The sequence below is a fragment of the Festucalex cinctus genome, chromosome 7 (assembly GCF_051991245.1).
Source record: "Festucalex cinctus isolate MCC-2025b chromosome 7, RoL_Fcin_1.0, whole genome shotgun sequence".
Taxonomy (NCBI): Eukaryota; Metazoa; Chordata; class Actinopteri; order Syngnathiformes; family Syngnathidae; genus Festucalex; species Festucalex cinctus.
Genome location: NC_135417.1, coordinates 3,611,406 through 3,632,538, shown reverse-complemented (window position 1 = coordinate 3,632,538; position 21,133 = coordinate 3,611,406). Strand labels below are relative to the sequence as shown.

General features: G+C 39.6%; 2 protein-coding genes across 11 annotated transcripts in view; one reads left to right on the top strand and one right to left on the bottom strand.

Annotated features, from left to right (window-relative positions):
• The first annotated feature begins 1,023 nt into the window (after positions 1–1,023).
• LOC144021752 (phospholipase A and acyltransferase 4-like) lies at positions 1,024–19,641 on the top strand. Of its 3 annotated transcripts, none has more exons than XM_077525853.1 (5): positions 1,024–1,410; positions 9,855–10,155; positions 17,082–17,205; positions 17,323–17,624; positions 19,439–19,641. In XM_077525853.1, exons 2-5 carry the CDS (start codon positions 10,153–10,155, stop codon positions 19,526–19,528), a joined length of 519 nt encoding a protein of 172 aa, XP_077381979.1. In that variant the 5' UTR covers positions 1,024–1,410; positions 9,855–10,152; the 3' UTR covers positions 19,529–19,641. The 3 variants fall into 3 exon arrangements, with proteins under 3 accessions (XP_077381979.1, XP_077381978.1, XP_077381980.1); XM_077525852.1 differs by lacking the exon at positions 9,855–10,155 and adding an exon at positions 16,810–16,867 and having other exon boundaries at positions 1,026–1,410; XM_077525854.1 differs by lacking the exon at positions 9,855–10,155 and having other exon boundaries at positions 1,026–1,410.
• alg2 (ALG2 alpha-1,3/1,6-mannosyltransferase) overlaps positions 19,401–21,133 on the bottom strand; it is a 69,464-nt gene continuing 67,731 nt past the window's right edge. For all 8 annotated transcript variants that reach the window (XM_077525848.1, XM_077525844.1, XM_077525843.1 and 5 more), the window contains one exon: positions 19,401–21,037. In XM_077525848.1, the coding sequence (XP_077381974.1) occupies positions 20,297–21,037 (741 nt within the window). In that variant the 3' untranslated portion in view covers positions 19,401–20,296. The remainder of the gene's footprint in view (positions 21,038–21,133) is intronic.

Genomic DNA, 21,133 nt, shown 5'->3' with positions numbered 1-21,133 from the left:
GAGCAACGTCATCTGCTTTGTGCTGTTGTTCAGAGTTCCTCCGCATGATGGCGACATAAATCCACCATTAAGTCGCCACGAGGTGCTCGCCCCTATTTATGCTAAATAGCAAACTTTTTTTAACCCTCGTGCATTTTGCTTAGCCAATTATGTAAATTAGGTTTTGATTGTGCAGGGGGGGGGAAAAAAAAATAAAAAATAAAAAAAAAAATGAGCCACGGTTTTGGAAAACTGGGGGACCGTCAAAATGCGAGTGTGCCAACATTTCTGAGCCATTGCATGAGGGAGATAACAATCATAATTACGCTGGCATCGGATTTAGCCAACCGCGTAACATTAATGTACATTATAAGTGACATTTTTGGACCGATTGGACACTGCATGTATTTTATTGCAATTTCCGTGATTTCTGCATGAAATCCTTCTATGGACATTCCTCGACGGTGCCATGGGCATGAGAAAGATTTTGCACCCCAAATCCACCAGGTGGCGGTAGAGGCCAATTAATGATTTTCCTTGCAAACGCCTCACTGATTCCAGCACACCATATTCCACACAGACTTATTTCTTCGTGCTTTTTACTGATTGTGCATTCGACAGGATGTTAGTGGATGCGCGTGCACGTTAGTGGGCGCGCGTGCGTGTTCGTGGATGCGCGTACACGCGCGCCACTTATATTTTTGTGCAGAAAAAGGTATTGCGAGCTATTGACTTATGTTTCGTGTTGGGATATGCTGTTTTTTTGTCTGCATGGACGTGGGAAGCACGTTCCCTAGTGGGAGGGGTCGAATGGCAATGCTCGTTGTCGTTTTTATTCCCCAAAATGAGCCACTGTTAGTCGTTGCAATACAGCGGTTTTCCTCAGTGTGTGAAGGCTGTTATTTATTATTTTTTTTCTCTTTCTTCACTTCAGAACTTCAGAATTAATAGCGTGCATATTCCACACGCATGCACAGTTCAATCATCCATTTTGAACAGCCGAGCATCGACATTTGCTCGCCAAGGCTGCAGGGGTCAGGCGTGCCATTGTGGCCAAACGTGCGTGCAACGTGGAGGTGACGTATTTCCCTTCGTGCATTCTTCAAAACATGGCAAGGAGCATGGATCGGTGGAAACAATAACCATTAGGGATAAGACAAAACAAAAAAAACGTTTTTTTTTTGCAACTTATGAAGTGTAACATGTAACGGTTGTCGAGATGAATTCCTCGTCGGTTATCTTATCTGGCCGTTGCATTTCTACGTGTGAAAGTGCTAAGCTTCGATTTTTATTCGGCTAGTTTGTATTCACAACAACGTGCTAACGTGCTAAGAGGCTAACGTGCACGAGACATGAGCTTCGTGGATCTCAGGAAAAGAAAGAAAAGAACGGCGATCGGACACACAAAAAGCTGCAAATGCAAGTTGGCAAGTAAGTACTTCTACAAAATAAACATAAACGAACATATGAGCACGTCCTGGAATGCCGCGGGGGACGTGTAGCTTCCGAACGGTATGTAGCTCGTCGCTGTGTTGACTTCAGTTCGCCGGATACAATTGGATACAGGCGATGTAAATTTGTCCGAAAAAGACGCACGATTTCCGGGTAAAGTAAACGGACGGATCGGTGTAATGGAGCTTTTTCTTTCCGTTATTTGTCCGGAACCGTACGTCCTACGGGGAAAATTACACATATCTGACACATATCTGGAACCGTGAGCACAAGAGATACGTGGCTCGTTGAAGTGCGACGCCGGATACGGGGGTGTAAATCGGGCCTTCCTGTATCCGAAAAACAAACACAATTTGCGGCTAAAGTCACGGAGGGGTCCCGGTGCCGCTCCGGAGCCCCACAAAAAGTACTTTTTTCCCCAAAGTTTTCTATCAAAGCTACCGTGTTGCCTGATGCTCTAACTATGTCATATGAAAGATTCAAATTTATTTATTTATTATACATATATACAACACAGTTAATTTTCTTCATAATCTATTATTTGGCTTCTGTTGTCCTATGGCGGGGGGAAATAATAATAATAAATAAATATACTATATTTATGCATAGTTTTGATGCCAATGAACATTTTGGGTGGTTGAAAGAAAAAAAAATATTAAAAAATGACTTAGTTATCACACCTCAAAGTAGAATTACTTATTTGGCTAAAATTTACTTTTCCAGGGTGTTTTGCATTAAATTGCCATTGTCAAAAAATTTGGCATGCATTGAAAAAATTGTTGTTATAACTTATTGCCTTATTCGAAGCTCTAATTATGTCATATGAAGTATTAATTTTTTATTTATTTTTTATACATGTATACAGCACAGTTCGTTTTCTTCATAGTCCATTCTTTGGGCTTGTATTGTCCTAAGAGGGGGGAATACATAAAAAAAAAAAAAACTTCATATGTATGGATAGTTCTGATGCCAATGAACATTTTGAGTGGTTGAAATAAAAAAAAATGTTAAAAATTGACTTAGTTATCACACCTCAAAGTAGAATTACTTATTTGGCTAAAATTTACTTTTCCAGGGTGTTTTGCATTAAATTGCCATTGTCAAAAAATTTGGCATGCATTGAAAAAATTGTTGTTATAACTTATTGCCTTATTCGAAGCTCTAATTATGTCATATGAAGTATTAATTTTTTATTTATTTTTTATACATGTATACAGCACAGTTCGTTTTCTTCATAGTCCATTCTTTGGGCTTGTATTGTCCTAAGAGGGGGGAATACATAAAAATAAAAAAAAAACTTCATATGTATGGATAGTTCTGATGCCAATGAACATTTTGAGTGGTTGAAATAAAAAAAAATGTTAAAAATTGACTTAGTTATCACACCTCAAAGTAGAATTACTTATTTGGCTAAAATTTATTCTTAGAGCGTGTCACTGATTCCAAGGCACAAGGGTTAAGTGTGACATAGGCCTGCGCCTATCTGAGTGGTTTTTAATGCATTAGCACAATTTTACTGTTTAAAATAAATAAATAAATTAATTAATAAAAAAAAAATCAGATGATATCCTGATGTTTTATTAATAAGATAGGAGACATTGTGTTAATACATCAAAAACGGTTTGCTGAAGGCAAACTGACAGTGAAATTTATATTTTGCATCTAATAGCTACACTTCACCTCTTATTTCTCTAGCACAGAAATTTAGTACATTTTGTTTTGTTTATAAACTCACGAGGGGGGGGGGGGTGCATTAAAATCTAATTATGCACATTACTAGTAATAATATAAAAAACTTGGGCCAACATTAAAGGACAATTAAATTAAAATACATAATTAAAAATACATAATGTTGACACTAATAATATAATAAAAAATATTATTATTATTGGAATTATTTGATTAATTTAAATTATGCAATTTTTATTTTATCCTAAAAACAAAATTGCAAATATTTGCCACGAGTTTGTTTGTTTCATTGTTCTTTTACCAGGCGAATGCACAGTTCATCTCCTCACCTGAAGGTAGCGCTAGTGTAACACTGAAGTGATACTTAACTGCTCGTCTGCAGACACTAAACATTTACAACCAGGACCATGTAAACAGTCACATGCATGTATGACGTATGTTATTCCCATCTCATCATCATCATCTGACTCTAAAGATGCCAACGGAGCTGATCAAAGTCTCATCTTCTTCCTCACGCCACTAAAATGTCATTTGTTTATCCTCCTATTATATCCACTTATAACCATCCCCACCCTCTTAAACACCGGCCACCCAATTAACATTCTGTGTAAGGGCAATGCTTATAATGAGGAACTCCGGGCGCACCAATCTTCTCTTAATAGCCTTAAAGGGCCACTCATTAACACAACTGCTCACACACCTTTCCTTGCACATCACGTCACAGTGAAGGAGTGACAGGAAAAGAGAGCGTTTGAGAAACGAGAGAGAGAGAGACAATGCGGTGGTGGTGGTGATGGTGGGCCGGCCTGCTAAATGTCAGCGGCGTCTCCTGGGCCTGACAGACGACTCCGTGACAGCACAACAATAGCCGGCAGATCGCTTTGAGTGGACGCCTGCAGTCGTCATCGGCTTGACCATCAGTTCGCACAACTTGTACAATGCAAAAAAATAAAATAAAAAAAAATTGGTCTCACCAAATTGTCCGTCTGGACATGTAAGGATAGGCCAGGATGTTTTGAAGTACATTACATTACATTGCAACCCAACATATAGTAATTATGAATTTTCTTCCATCATATGTTGGTTTGCTGGTGACATTTTGAGATGGAAAATGTTTAGACATTAGTCATTGTACTACTGTACTACAATCTACCACTACTCTAAAAAAAATTAAAAAGGCAAGGCCCACAGAATATTTTGTTCCATTCCTATAAAAACATGGAAGCTACCAAAAGAAAGATTAGAGTCTCTTCTTTCATCAGGAAAAAAAAAAAAGAATATTTGTATTTGTTTCAATTTTTCAGCAATTAGCATTAGAATATAGCTAAGTTTCATCATTATTCAAAAATCTGTTTTAAACTGTGGGGAAAACAGCTTGATGCAACATGGCCCTGGTTGATGTCATATGCTCTGCTGCCACCTGCTGGCCATTTTTGTAATAACTACCATTGGTTTAAATGGCCTCTTCAGGTCAGAGGCTGCATCAAAGCCTTCTGTATGTTCTAGCATTTAAAAAACAAACAAACAAAAAAACAAACAAAAAAACACGTATAAATACATCTTTTGGACACTGGTAATATTTAAAATAGAACGTATTTATACGTTTTTGGGAGAAAATGAGTTAATGAAAGAATAAACATGTCACTTTGCTAGAAAAAGTCGTATACAAGAATGATTTATTATTTTTCTTTTTTCTTTTTTTACAAAAACAAAGAGAATTTATACGAAAGACAGAAAATTAGAGAAAGAAGAGAGAAAAAAGAAAATTAGGCAAAAATAATAATACAGTGAAACTCAACAAAAGGTCACCAAAAGGTCAAATGAGAAGCCTGTGGACCTAAAATTTCTAAAAATAAATAAGTAAATAAATAAATAAAATAAAATAAAATAAAAACTTTTATTAGCAATGAAACAGTTTGGCCTCCTAGAAAGTGATCATTCAATTTAATAAAGAAAATCAATTGACAAGTAATAAAACATACAGAAGATACACAACATACAAATTTCTTTTTCTCCCCCAAAACTTCCATGGTCCTACTTTTAAAACAGATCAGTCTGAATAACAAATAATAACAAAAACTTCCTGTTCACCACAAAGCAGATAAACAAAATACAGGCATAACCAATTAACACCAATAATAAATAAGCAGACAGACATAACATGGAGAAGCAGCACTGCCAATATTAATATCAAGCAGAAAAGAAAATAAGGTATTTTTGAAAAGTAAAATGACAAACAAGAACATTTCATTTCATTTTATTTGGTCTACAATGTCTTTAAATTTGCGATATAATTGATCATGCAGAACCAAACAGAGAAAAATTCTTTGGGAGCACCTCTCATATTATATATTAAAAAAAAAAAAAAAAGTAAAACTTGTCTTCCATCACGTTGTCCATGCGGATTTAAGTCATATGCGTTTGCATACACGTCCAGCTTTCAACATCAACAGTTGTTTTATGTGCCCTTTTCATTTCATAAATCCATCCCATATAAAAATGTCCCTGTGAGAAGAACCTTTGTTTCTTTCACGCGGCTCTGACAATAAATCAGATGGGCGTCCTCGCTCCTCATTGAGCGTCAGACGGAAGCGTGACCAGATCACTTATTGACTCTCTTCGCGGCTAGTTCCTCGTTCTCCCGCTTAAAGCCCTCCAACAGTCATGAGGCAGGCCTGTGATGCAGCCGCGGTCCCCGCAAGCCTCAGGGCTTCATTTCGGATGTGTCAGGGCCCACTTTCATCACGCAAGACAATGAGCACTATTGGCACGCCCCGCCTTCCAGCCACTTCAAAAGCTTGGCAGCCGACGAGGCGTACCTGCGACCGCAACGCTTTCGCGACGGCGCAAAAGGTCGCGGCGTGTTTGTCTGCTTTGCATACACGGTCGGCTTTGGAGAGAACTTGAAAGCTTCCATCGCCAGTCAAATGTTTGCTTTGGCGATAAGGAGGGCGCAGATGAGACGTCCATCATCACACGGTAAACACGCTCAAATGCGCTGGCGTCCGCCCACGAGCTCATTCGCATGCACGCGTACTTTTGACTTAAATCAGCCCTGTGCAGCCACGAAGCCGCGCTCACAGAAACGTAAGTTGGATTTTCGACAGACAATACGATCTTTGAAGTCGAAAATTGGACCATTTAAGAGATGTAAAAAGTCTACACACCCCTGTTTCAATGCCAGGTGATTAAGCAGTGAGCTGTCAAACTTGAATGAAAAAAAATAATAAAATAAATAAAAATTCTGAAAAGGGGGAGTAAAAATAAACAACTGATACCCTTTATAACTGTGACTGTATTTAGAATTAACAAGTTACATTCAAAGGTATAGTAATTAATATGCATATAGTGTAAATGTCACAGTGCTGCTATTTGGTCATTCTAATTTCCTTAATCAATTCGATTCACAAGAGTTCAGTTCGATTCAATTTCAATTTCTCCCGATTCGATTTGATTCATTTCACTTCCATCCAATATTAATTATTGAACATCAACTCTTCTTAAATATCAAGGATATGATTAAAAACATTAAATTCCTCATTAAATTTTGCAGAGGCAGTAACTCATTAAATTATTTAGTTTATTAATGAAAGTAACACGTGTCAATCACTTAAGTTTTACACAAACTGACATCGGCAAGGATGAGATGAAAATATTTTCATAATGCTAATTTAATAATTGTAAATATAAATTTAAAAAGAATTGTCTTAAAATGCAGTAAGTCAAGCCTTTGACGAATGTGGTAAAAATACTTTTAAATTCATGTCAAGAGTAAATTTCAAGAAAACTAAAATACAAAAAAATAATAATAATCTGGTCTTTAAAATTCTACTTTCTAAAGAATTTATGAGGAAAAAAAAGAGATCTTAAAATAATCAATTTTATGAATCAATATGAGGCTCAAAAAGGAAAATCGATCCGATATTAATTATTCGATTTTTTTCCAATGTGGTGTCCTTTGATGATGAGCAGTGCTATATTTGCAGTTTGCACAAAACATATTTAAAGTAATTATGACCTTTGTGTCATCGGACCACAACAAAACGCGTCATGGGAAAATGATTTTTCTTCAGCTGACTTGGCAGTGTGAATTACGAGTGGTTCTAAATATCAGTGATGGCAGTAAACCTTCAGGCTTTTGCTTGATTGAAGACTTTTCAAATGTTGACACCTCTGTATGAATGCGAGTTATGAATGCTCGTTTGTCTTCAGAGCGCTCATCTAAACCACAAGTGACCTCACAAACACGAAAATGAGCTGATATTTTCCAAGTATGTTCCGATGGTTGACGAGTGTTTCTGAAGAGGACCGGAGGCGACAGCAGTCAAAGTTTTTTTGGAATAGACTTCCTACCATCGGGTAGAGGACATATTTTTGTTCATATTTCCTGCCACGCCTTTTGTTCGGCAGTCAGAGCGCTTCTTTGATTGCCACATTCCGTTCATGTCGCAGTCTATTATGGAGTCGAAGAAACTCAAGAGACTTTATCGTAAACATTGAACACATTTAATATTTAAGATTGTTGACCTTGGCTCATTATGGACCCTATTACCGTGACACTCTTAGTTGGACATTTGACACCATTGGTCGACAAGATGCAAAATGGGGACAAAAACAGCCCAAATTGTATTTTTTGCTATCAGCTCACCGATGACCCTAATGAGGATACGCGGTATCAAAAGCATTTTATCACTTTTCTGATTACCTCATTTCTCAGTAGCCTGATTTTTGGAATACAGACAACAGGATACATTGAGTGACGTAAAGCTAACCTTGAAGAAAAATGCCTGATGAAAGGGTGGAGAAGAGCCTGGTTGTGTGCGCGCTTTTGCAACAAAGACTTTGCCTGTCAACAAAGCACTTCTAGCAATGGCTGTTGTCAACAGCGCCAAAGGTGAAGGCGGGTGATGACCAACCTCAGGGCCTAAGACTGACAGAAGTTCCAGAAAAGAATATTTGCAATATGTGACATTATGGTGCGCCCAAAGCGATATTATTTTTCCCCAGAAATCCCTGGAAGCACCAATGCTTATCGCTTAATGCGAAGCACGTTGCGGCAAGCACAGAGCCGCTGATATATGAGCAAGGATAGTTTGTCTTTGTAATTGACTGAAAGAGGCAAAATTCTTTAAAATTCTTCACACCGACCAGCCTTTCCAAAATGTTGTGCTTTTAAAATACCAAAACCAAACAACACCACGCTGACTCTAAAAGCAGTTGGGTCAAAAACACACCAAACTGGGCCAGCGTTCTGGGTTCTATATTAAAAACCAAACTTGGGTCAAAGTTGAGTCAACTGAATAACCAACCCAATTTTGGAGGGTTGCTCGGGACCGACAACTTTTTGGGTTTTTCATTTAAATAAAAAATGTGCGTCCAATGAATAACCCCCAACCCAATTTTGGGGGTGGGGGTGTTGTGTGTACTCCAAAAACAGTTGGGCTAAAAATAACCCAATTAAAAATGGATGATCCACTACTTGGGTTGTTATGTACAAACGCCGCAAAATTGAGATGTTTTATACAAAACAACCCAAAAAACTAGTCAAATTGACTCAATTTTGTACAAAGCAACCAAAAAAAAAAAATAGGTCAAATTGACCCAAGTAGTGGTTTGGACAAGTTTTTGACCCGAATTGGGTTATTTTCGACCCAAGTGTATTTACAAGCGTGTTGTTCATTTTGACAAGCAAAACCAAAACAATTATTTTGGGTTGCATTTTATAAAACAACCCGTTTTTGTTTTTTTTCTTCCTGGGTGATTTATTGAACCTGTTATTTATTCAACCCAAGCTTTTGGTTTAAATGAGTAACCCAAAAAGTTGTGTTAGTCCCTTATTGACTCAATTTGGGTTATTTTTGACCCGACTGTTTTTAAGAGTGTCGGATGCCACAAGATCTATTAATACTTTAATCGATTTGCTACAAAAACACATGAACAGTGAATGGCTGAAATTTTCAGCAAATAATGAGGGATAGGTTGAGAGGAAAATCTGTTAATATGCAAAGTTGTGGTTGTTGAAATTGAGTTTTTCTAGTGCAGGAAAACTCGAAATAAAATTATAAAATTGATATCGAAAAGTTATATAAGAAATACAGTGAAATATGAATTTCTTTTCTGGCCGATGCAGATACCGATTATTGGCCATAAAAAAAAAATATATATATATATTTAATGCATAAAATTGTGTTCCCACACATTCCCACATTTGTGTGTGAATATTCATTATTTGAAGGAAAAAAAAAACACTCCCCAATAGCGATGCTAACTTGCTGTTAGCATTTGAATGGGATCTTCCCTTCACGTTTAGAATTTACAATGTTTTAAAAATCAAGCATGTTTTCTATTTAAATATACAGTGGATGTAATTCTTATCACCGTGTGCTTAATTTTACAGTTAACTCCAACTGGAGTGTCATGAAACAGTTTAAAAGACGCTTGGGGACAACAGAATAACATACACTACACACTTGCTAGTTGCTAATGCTACGCAAGCAAAATGGTGCATTCAGGGTGCTTTCACAGCGTCGGAGACTTCGGTTTTCTTGAATTGGCGGCCATTTAATCAGTCGGGCCCTCATACGCTGCACTATTTTTGTGCAGTTTCCTATTAAACACTAATGCTGCCATGTTGCCACTTATGTTAGCTAACATGGTCAGCTGTCTTAAAAGTCGTGTTGTCAGTGGACTTAACCATTAAGCTGATACGCTGCTCCGGCTCTCTTTCCATATAGACATGGCGACTGGCCGGGGGGCCTCGAGCAGTGATTATAGTGTTGAGAAGTGGGAGCTGGGGGCCTCCGCGTCATTAGTCTGGCTAATCAGAGCCTTGCTCCAGGTTAAGCTCCGCGGCCTCCAGAGACAGGCTGATGAGCAGATCGCCGCGGCCAGCCGACAGTGCTCAGGTCTGGGCCCCGGCGGCTCCCTTGGTCCCTGTCCGCTCCAGACGGTAATCTATAACTCCCCCCCCCCCTCCTCTCCTGGAGCACGGCGTCAAGGCTGAGGCTGCTGGACAACGCCGACGCGAGATGCATGGTAATAAGACGCACACACTATTGTCACACGCACTTCCCACTCTGCCTGAGTGGTTTTTCGACGTCGGTGCCCTAGTCGAGTGTTTAATGCTCCGCTACCAGTGACCTTGGCCTCCTAACTGATGTTATTCAACATCCAAGTGTTTAACTAGCCCTGTCCAAGGCGAGCACCGAGAACCAACTCAGCACAATGAGCGTATAATGACCAGCGGGACCGTCGGAAACACAAACTCCCAAGACGGAATGGCCTCAGCTCGGCGGGGAGCCTCCTGAGAGTCGCATCGGATATTGACCCCCCCGTTTTTTTCCATGCGTTCCCCTGTGAGCTCATTAGCGCCAATCATAACCACTTCCATGACGTTACGCACGCCGCGCGCAAATGACGCTCTCCATCAGGATGGGTGGCGCCAAGTGCGGGAATGCAGGTGTGTATTTGTGTTTAAAGGACGGCGAAGGTCAGAGAACCCCCCCACCCCTTCAAATGGTTCCCAGTGGGCCCAGCATGGGGTATTCAGGTGATGGAGTGGACGACAGGTGACCCAGATGGAGAACGTGAGGAGAGAGAAATCAGGTTTTGCGGTTTGTTTTTAAATGGATGTGCCCACAGAACGGACCCCTGAGGAACACCTTAAATGGGACGAGACAACAAAGACTCCCATCATCCTTACACTGAATAGATCTGTCCATCTATTGCTTTTTTTTTTTTCTCTCCTCATAATCAGCCTCTCATTACACCCTGTAGTCTTAATCAGACGCTTGGCAACACCACGCATTTGAACGCAACGCCAATCATGTCACTCATGTAGACCCTCAAGCCAAACATAACACATGGGATGCCCCCCCGCCCCGTCCCCCTTTTCCTGTCCATCACCCTGTTTTCTATTTTTTTTTTTTTTTGGGTGCGAATCCCGAGAGAAGAAGCGGAACCCGTATCACCTCCCGCCTCGCTAACACTGTACACACTCGCCTGTGTATGGATAACGACCATTAGCATATTCATGATCATTGCCAGCCTCTTATTGTTTGCTCGCCCCATTAATCTTCATCTGCTGCCTGCCGACTGACAGCTCAATCTAACAGGATGTAAACGCCGGCCCACCGGTTACACAAACACACACAAATATAAAGCAAACTTGCATCAGCAATCAAACGGGTATTGTCTTTTTGTGTCGCTCTTTCGCACACATCCCATGATTGACATCCAACCCCCCCCCGTGAGTGTTTGCCAGCCGTGTGGCGTCGCACCTGTGGTTTGTGAGAAGCGACTGGGTCACAGGTGCGCAGGGTGGGAATCTATGGGGACCCAAAAAATGTACACACACCTCACGGCCAACAATAAATAGAATATATTCTTCGGTTTAAGAGAACAAAAAGAATAATCCGTGCTAAACAGGTTGCGTGTGTTTGTGGTCGTTAGCAAGCGCTAGCAAATGTTAATGTGTTTGTTTAAAGCCGGCGTGACTGACCGATTTGCAGCAGATTAACGGGCAAAATGAGCGCTGGAAGTCAGCCAAGTTTAATGGGAGGTCTGTTCCACCTCCACAGTTTCGCTCTGCCACTTAACAAATGTCAGCCAGGGAGACGCGATGTGCAGGTATCACTGTTGTGTATCTATATGTGTATGTATAGCTTCCACTCATTGGACACAACATTAGGTACCCATGAACCCTTGTATGAGGCAATAGTAACACTGTATTGTGGTTGAATACCAGTGACTACGTGTTTAATTTATTCAGTGACCGCATCTGTAAATAAAAACATTCAAATCCTCACATCTCAAATAATCTTTCCCCATTAAATGAATGGAATGGCCATTAATCCGTTCCAGCCTCCAGCCTAATTCACTGCGGCAGTCATGCAGACTTTCTACTATTCTATTTTACTACTGTCGTGAGTCAGTAACAGCAGTAATTGTCATTTTTCTTCGAGGAGGGGACATACTGTATATGTCAGTGTTGGATTATGTGAGTATAAAGATTATAATACCACCATCACAGATGCCATTTGTTAGCCCGTCTATGGCAGTTTGTGTTAGTTGGACTTACAAAGTTATGTGGTTGTTTTAAATACATTACAAAAAAATAATCATTGATTTATTTTCATCAAATTACATTACACTAATTTGACTAAAATCCCTTCCCTTAAAGGGAAAGTCAACTCTCCCCAAAAAAAATGTCTTGACAATAATATGTTCTATGCAGCCCCACTAATCAAAATACAAGAAATGTCGAAAGTTGACTTTTATGTGTAAATTTAATTCAAACTCATGACAGGATAGTTCTATGTAATTTGATGGTGAGCAGAATTTTAACATTGTTAAATGTAAAAGTAAAATAAACTTAATTAAAAAAAAAATCGATCAATTATTATTTCTATGTTCTTATGCCTGCGATTGGCTGGCAACCAGTCCAGGGTGTACCCCGCCTACTGCCCAAAGCCATAGGCTCCAGCATCCCCCAGCGACCCTTGTGAGGAATAAGCGGTTAAGAAAATGGATGGATGGATGGATGGATGGATTGATGGATGTTCTTATTAGTGTTGTTCCAATACCGTTTTTTGAACCCCGATACCGATCCCGATACCCAGCTTGGCAGTATCGGCCGATACCGATACCATACCGATACTTAAGGCTTTTTTTTTTCCTCAACATGAAAAAGCTGTCCTGCCATTGGTTCAGAGCATTCAATGGCCAATAGGATCTCTTAGATCACCATGCAGTGAACATGTCACACGTCAGTGAATGTCGTGCACGAGCAAGACACAAGATGCTGCATCCAAAATCCTAGATTAGAGTTGGAATTAATGGTATCGGCATGTTACTTGTGAGTACTCACCGATACCACTGTTTTAATGCAGTATCGGCGCCTCTGCCGATACCAGTATCGGTATCGGAACAACACTAGTTCTTATGCCAGATTTTAGTTAGGGGCAAATTTTCTTTTACATCAAATAGTTTGACATTGTTGTCAAACACAACAGAAAATAATTAACTGGAAAAGTCTTAATAATAAGAAAAAAACACAAAAAATGACTATATCAAACAAATTATTTCATTATTTTTTGTTGAAATAATCCTTGCACCACTTGCTGCGATAGACATAAACAAGGCCAGTTGTCTTGTGTTGACAAGATGTCAAAGTATTAATAAAATGAACTTTGACGCCTCATAGCTGATAAGTGTATGCTGATCGAGCGATAATAAATATATCAACAGATTAAAAAAGTGCATGCACACTGGAAGCATACCTTGTTGTCATCCATTTCATTTCCACAGTGTTTAGTTGTTGCCGTCTTTATTACACTGACTGCATTCCCTTGTAAAATAAGAACTACTTTTATGAAGAGAGCTACTGTGAGGTAAATCTTAAAGCTATACGACGGCCTAAACCGCAACATACAAGCCAGAACGCGTCGTAACGTTTCTCCTTGCACGGCCGTAAAGATATTTTTGTAGAAGCTCCACTATGTAAAATATTCCACTATCAGAGATCATAAATGTTTTTATCGTGATCTTTCTCAGAGCATAGACTTTTATTTAGCAGCAGTAAATCATTCCTTGGCTGCGTGATATCAGCATCTGAGACGGTTCGTCTTTGCGAGTGGATGAGGTGCACGGTTTTAACGTTTATGGGTGGGAATTTAGTAGATTTCAATAATTTACAGGGGCATTAAAGTGTGAAATATATCATTTACAAACATTTTTGCGCGAAAAAAAAAAACGCTCTTAAAAGACGAGCTGTGAATACAAATACAGATCAGATTTTATTTGAGCACATTCCATCATTCAGGTTGTCAAAGTGCATCCTTCTTTCCGACAGACTGCTGGCATGGCTGCTTTAGAGCGCTTCATTGTTGGCCTTGAGTGCACGCACACCATGCAGATTAAACATGTAAACCGTGAGGAGGAGGGATTTCTTTTTGTTTTAAAAAAGTCAAACTTGACAGCCAGTGAGTGGACCAGTGTTCCGGGCTGGCGTGGCTGTTTTAGAGTGCCTCGTTGTTGGTCATGAGTGCGCGCAAGTCATGCATGCGAAGAAAGGTCAAAAAGGGGGGGGAATTAAGGAGGGAGTACGACTTTCCAGTCATGATGTGGGCAAAGGCTACACACTGGTATGGCTGCTCTAGAGCGCCTCGTTGTTGCCATTTTTCATGATTTTGGAGCCTCAATTTGTAATACGTAGCCACTTTTTATAATCATTCAAATTTAGCCGAGCTGCTAACACTCTTCTCTGTAGAGCGCCAAATTTCCAAGACATTTATTTTCACTTGACAATGACTCTCCGCACTGCTGTATCTATTTTTGACCAAGGTTTGAACACTATTTTGAGGAACATTTTTATCGAAAACCTGATCAAATTCCAAATCGTACGCTCTATAAACTACTTTATTACGCTGAATGGTAAACAATCTAAGCTTAGTGTTCCACAACAACTCACAAAATGTTCTCAACATGATTTGTGAAGTGATTTCCTTTCATTATTCGGCTCTAAACTGGGTTTGTGTTATTTACGGTGTCTCGTAGAAAAACAAAGGAGACAAATAAAAGATTGTTAATTTTCCCTTTAGAAGACGACCTCATTCTTAATAATGAAGCATGCGTGCTGCTCTAAGCACCTTTTCCCTAACTTGCAGGGTGTTTAGTCTTTTCTGGGCCATGAGTCCATGACCTGGTTATTAAAGTGGGAGCAAGAATTGATGTAGTAACCCTGTATTTCTCATCACCATCATCATCATCTTCATTTAGCCCATGATTAACTCCCAATCATCACGCGTGATTAAAAGTCAGAGTAAAAATATTCTACACATATTTAATAGTCCAACACTAACAAGGGGAGCAGGTCCCAGAGTGTCAACACAACAGATACAGAGCCACGAGCCGCACATACGTCTTCGCAAGCGAGAACGCCCCCCCCCCCCCGCCATTCCCGGCCTATCAACCGCACATGCACACCCCTGCCGGATGCTTGGAATTAAAAAAGCAAGCCCGCGGTCTCATTAATTAATTAAACGGTGAGTGGCAGCCAGTGGCGGCTAGGTGCCGGTTATCGCTGTCACTCAGACACGCCGTGATCTCAATACGAACCTCACCACAGGGCAGCGGGAGAGGCCAGGCGGGCGCACCGCTATCTGCTCCACCACTCTGACTTTCTTCTTCAAAAGTCATTCTTTGCACAGTTAGTTTCAAGTTAATGTTGGGCTATTTGTTCTTCAAACTATTGTTACCTAAGCAACTTAATCAATCCAGGAAAAAGTTGTACAGTTGATTGCCCCTTATGTTGTACATTTTGGAATTCAATATGCATTATAGTGATTATAGTGCAGAACAGGCTCCCAATACATTTTGATTGAATGGGTACTATGTATTACATTGTTTATTTTAGTTTTTACTAGGGATGGAACGATGGCGGCAATATCGTAACGTTGCAATATCAAAAGTGCCACAATATCGTCATCGTCATGTGATGATATTAAAAGCACTGCAGCACCTCTGTTAAAAAAGGGTGAGGTTGTTTTCCATTTGCACCGTTTCAGCAACCTCTGGTGATTAGTTTATTCGTGCAGTTTAATTTTAATTAGGCATGTTTTGGCCACCTACTTTGAAGACCCACACTAATGGCCAGATGAAGGGGAATGTAACACGTTTGAGATCCTCCAAAAATTGACTTTATTCACAATGTGTCTGTGCATTAGTAAATAATATTAAGTGTCAATAGTAATTATAGGTCATTTATGTCTGTCAATTAGTTGTTTTGTTTTTTGAAACAATAGCGGAGATTATTATAAAATATTACCAAACACCCACAATACTGCAATTCTTATTGTATCTTGCAGTTCATATTGTGATAATTATCATATCTTGTCGGGCTGGGATAATTTAAAAAAAAATCGAATAATTAATATTGAATCAATTTTTGTTTCAGAGTGTGATATTGATTCATAAAACCATGAATCGATTTTATATATATATATATATATATATATATATATATATATATATATATATATATATATATATATATATATATATATAAATTTCTTTTACCTCATAAATTCACAAGAAAAAATTATTTGAAAGGCCGCTTTTTTGTATCAGACTGTTTTCTTGACATTTATTGTTCACATGAATTTAAAAGTATTTTCTTACATGTATGAAAGACACGACTTTCTGAACTTTATGATAATCTTTTAAATTCATATTTACAATTATTGAATTAGAATTCTGAAAATATTTTCATCTCATCCATACTGATGTCTATGTTTATGAAACACTGAGTGATTATAACACCTGTTACTTTCATTAATAAACTAAAATCATTTAACCAGTTACGGGAAAAAAATCAAAATTGAATTAAAATGAATCGATTAAGAAAATTAAAATTGATAACCAGCCCTAACATCTTGACGTTTGGATATCGTTTCATCCCTAAAAACGTGTCAACTTTTTGCTTTCTTTGCTTTTTCATGTTGGACAAGAATTTTACAGCAGTTGAACTTGTACGATAAGTCATCATAGTTTAATAAGTAACATAATAAGCAGCCTATCTTCTGGCCGCATGAGTCAAGCCTATCTGGAAATAATGAAGGCGTGTCACATCATAATACAAACTGATTACAGCGTTAAATAATCATCTTTAGTGACTTTGCTTGTCCTCAGCGGAGGCACGATGGATCGAACATGGAACAGCGTTCTTTCTCAAATGCAATGGCGACAGGTGCGTTTGCTTTCTGAAATCAATTCAATTATAAAGATGCATGTTTTATAGTGTAATTCCCATGTGAGAATCTATGATGAGAAAGGTCATGAAACATTGAGAGGTACAAAGCTCATCTGTTAGGAGTTACTTTGGAACAAGAGGGTCAAAATTCAAGTCCAGTTTGGACAATATTTTCTGTACATTTGTTCATTTGAATTATTTTCCTCTGCAGATGGATAAAAGTGTCTCCACAGCAGAGATTGGAGACTTGATAGAATTTGCGCACCCGTGGCTGGGGGTGTCCCTATGGGGAGTTTATATGGGACAAGGTCATGTGATTCATTTTGGAGTGGGAGGTGAGCGACTAAAACATTTATATGTGGTAACGTACATTCGGTGTAGAATGACAACAAAACATTTTTTTTTTTTTTAACCGTCATTTTATCTTCCTTTCCCACTTCCCCCCCTCAAAGACGAGAACATGACTCAGAAAGCGTGCCGCAGCCTCATGCAGCAGATGATGCCCAGGTCGAAAGGTGACAGTGTTCTGAAGAAGACCACCATCACCTCTCAGCCCATCGCCGACATCAGAGTGCCGGCGGGAACCCGCATCCGGGTCAACAACGACAAGCACCAGCTGGCTCCGTCCATCATGGAGCAGATGATGCATCGCTGTCAGACCTTCCTGCACCAGGAGTTCAAATACGACCTCATCAATTTCAACAGCGAGCATTTCGCCACGTTTGTCCGCTACGGCCGAGCCGTGTGCACGCAGGTTTGGTTTGAGTCACGCCGGGGTCGACTGAGAGACGAGCATTCACACCGGCAACCATTCGTACATTCATTATGTCATACGGGAAGTCAATAAATATCAAGGACATAATAAAAAATCAAAAAAAATCACAAAGATTACATTCCAAATTAAATTATGCAAGGGCAGTAACTGCTCAAATGATTTAGTTTTTGTCAATGAAAGTAACAGGTGTTATAATCAAAACATAGACGGTCAGTCATGTTTTATGTAAGAAAACACTTAAATTTCTGTTAAACGTACATTTCAAGCAAGACACCAAAAAATCATTTAGAAATTTAAAATGCTATTTTCTTATGAATTTATGGGGGAAAATAAATTTTTAAAAGTCAATTTATGGTTTTATAAATCGTTATCAGGCTCTGAAAAGAAAAAAAATTTGATTATCGATTTTTTTTCACTGTTATAAATAATAAAATAAACTGAAAAGTCAATAGTCAGGTCACGTATGTGCGCAAAAAGGTTCATTCACTCTTCCATGTTTATCATCGCACTTTTCCTCTTTGCCATCACAAGTACCTTTCTGTTTCCAGAGCAATTAATCTGTCATCCAGGTCAATTCAAATTCAAACTATTGTGAAAAAAAATACAGTTGGAGACACTTCACCGCACACCAAGCAACTGAGTTTAAACTTGATAAGCATTTCTATATTTAAATATTGACGGAACACCTCACATCTAGTGGTACGCTGAAAAAAAAAAAAAAAAAAAAAACTTTATCAAGTATTCCAGCTCTGCATGCAATAAACTAACTTGTAACTGAACCATAAAAACATGGTGCGACTGTCAAAAGGAGGTAGATTGCCACAAAGAGAGGAGAAAAGTGTGGCTGTCAAATGTGCATGTCAAATTATGAATAGAATTAATGAGGATTATGAAATTTTGAGTTAACACTTTTTGACATTCTTGTTAAAACAATATGACCTGAAAGTAGTACACTACATGAGTAAAATGATATTTATAAATAAATACAGTATTAGGGTGTCAGGCGATTAACAACTTTTAATCGTAATTAATCGCATGACTTCACCAGTCAACTCACGATTAATCACAACTTTTATTTCTGTTCTTAGTGTACAAAAAATGTACAATATTTTTTTAAGTTTTCATACTCTTAATCTGAAAGTGAAAAAATGTTAAACTAATAGAAATATGGTTGCATCTTTTAGTCATTGATACATTAATTTCATAAAAATTATTGAGTTAAAATTAAAAAAGATGTACTGTACTGTAAAAAAACGAGTGTGATAAAGATTTGTGTTGAGGTAATTTTTCTGCCACGAGATGGCATAATTGCATTTGTAAGACATTGGTGACAGCTCGGTGCATTTTTCTTTTCATATTAAGAACTATCTAATCTTTTACATGAAGTAATATGTGAAATTCTGCACATTTTTAAAATTGTAAAAAAAACTTGACACCAGTCTACAAAAATATATGCATAATTATTCAATTTATTACTGCTAAATTTTGACATGGATGTGCAGAGGTCATTAATCACACTTCAAGAAAATTAGTCACGTTAAAGGAACTTTAAATTAACGCACTAATTTTGACACCCCTAAAATCAGAGACAGAAAATGTGACTAATGAATTAAAAATATATATATAACTTCAAACAGAATTCAAATAGTTGCTTCATAAGGTGCTTTTCTGGGATAACAGGCCAGCATAAAGCCTTCATAAAAAATAAAAAAAAAATACAATTCATAAAAAAAGCACATAATTAATTCAAGCAAATATCTGTTTCCAAGTTAACATTTTATTTGTCTTTACAGATTCCCTTCCAGAAAATGAACGGCGAGCACTTGAACACGACCCAAACTCTCGAACTGATCATGCAGCAGCGCACGGAGACGGAAACATAAGCTCTCACATCTGCTTATTTCTCCTACTAACAAGCGCCATAAAAGGCTTTACAACGCAAACAGGATTTCAAATATGCGCTGACAGCAAAGGACATACTTTGTCGGCTCCCCAAAACCCCAATAAAGGCGGACAAAACTTTGCAACAAAGCGGCTGGACAAACTTTGTGTGTCGTCTAGTTTATTAAGACTTGTGGAATGTCAATAAGAAGATCTCTCTATACAGTAGAAGGGTGGAGGAGGCCGTTGCGCAGACACGGTGACCTTCTGCTATTCTCCTCCTTGATAATGACCCAGACAGCGGCATACTGCCCACCAGCCAGACCTCTAATGAAGCCAAACACTCTCTATCATCTGCTAATAACCTCCGTGCAGCAGCAAGAGTCACGGACCGGGCCGGTGTCTTTTGAGAAAAAAAAAGAAAAAAAAAAAAAGCTCTGAGCAGACAGGAAGTGGAGGAAAGCATCCCGTTTATTGATTTAGGACTGCGTGTACTGCCTGATGATAACTGCGTTCCTCCACTAATAAAGATGGCTAAAAAGGGGAAGAAACATTTCACTGTGTTAATCAATATTTTCGGTTGCCGCGCTGCGACACGTACACAGACCAACGTAGTATGGAAACAGTTTATTTTCTTCATAATTGGGAGAGAAGGTTGTTCCTCAGCAACACTTTCCAAGAGAATGCTGATTAATTGTCCTCTTAAATACTTCTAACAGGTGCCCACTACCCACCCACTCTCCACAAAAAAACAAAAAAACAAGCGGTCGTCACTGGCTAAGGCCGGCAACATACCCGTACAGCTGCTGTGAGAAGGCCTGAAGAGAGAACTTATCTTGCACCCTCGTCCTGCCAGCTTGCCCCATGTCCCTGCGGAGCTGCGGCTCCACCACCAGCCTTTCCATGGCCTTGGCGAAGGCCTCCGCCGTGGGCTGGCACAGGAAGCCCGTCTCGCCGTCCGCCACGCTCTCCAGGGGCCCCCCGGAGTTGACGGCGATAACGGGGCAGTAGCAGTACATGGCCTCGACGGGGACGATGCCGAAATGCTCCCTGCTGGGCGTGTACAGCACGGCGTGGCTGCCCCGCAGCAGCGCCACCTTGAGGGAGTCGGAGGGCGAGCGCAAGAAAGTCACGCAGTCCTCCAAGTGGAGCTGCGACGCCAGCTCTTGCAGTTCGCCGTAGTGCTCCACGTTCTCGCTTACTCGCTCGTCGTAGCCCCCCGCCACCACCAGGTGAACGCCCGCTCGGCGGCCCGGGGGGAGCGCGCCCCTCAGCGCCGCCAGGGCCCGCAGGGCCAGGCCCAGGTTCTTCTTCCGCTCGTATCGGTTGAGCGAGAGGAACAGGTGGGAGGTTCCCTCGGGGAGCAGCCCCCACAGGCCTTGCGATTCGGTGGGTGGCTGGTCAAAGGTGTGCGTGTTGAGGGAGGGATAGAGGACGTCTGTCTGGACGCCTTTGAGACTCTGAAAGGTCTCCCTGAAGGTTCCGGCGGTGAAATGGCTGTTTACCAGAATCTACATGCAAGTAAAGTTGCATCAAGGAGGACCAAACATTGGAGTATTTACAAGTAAACATTGACACCTTGACTTGAGAGTGCCTCAACTTGTGAT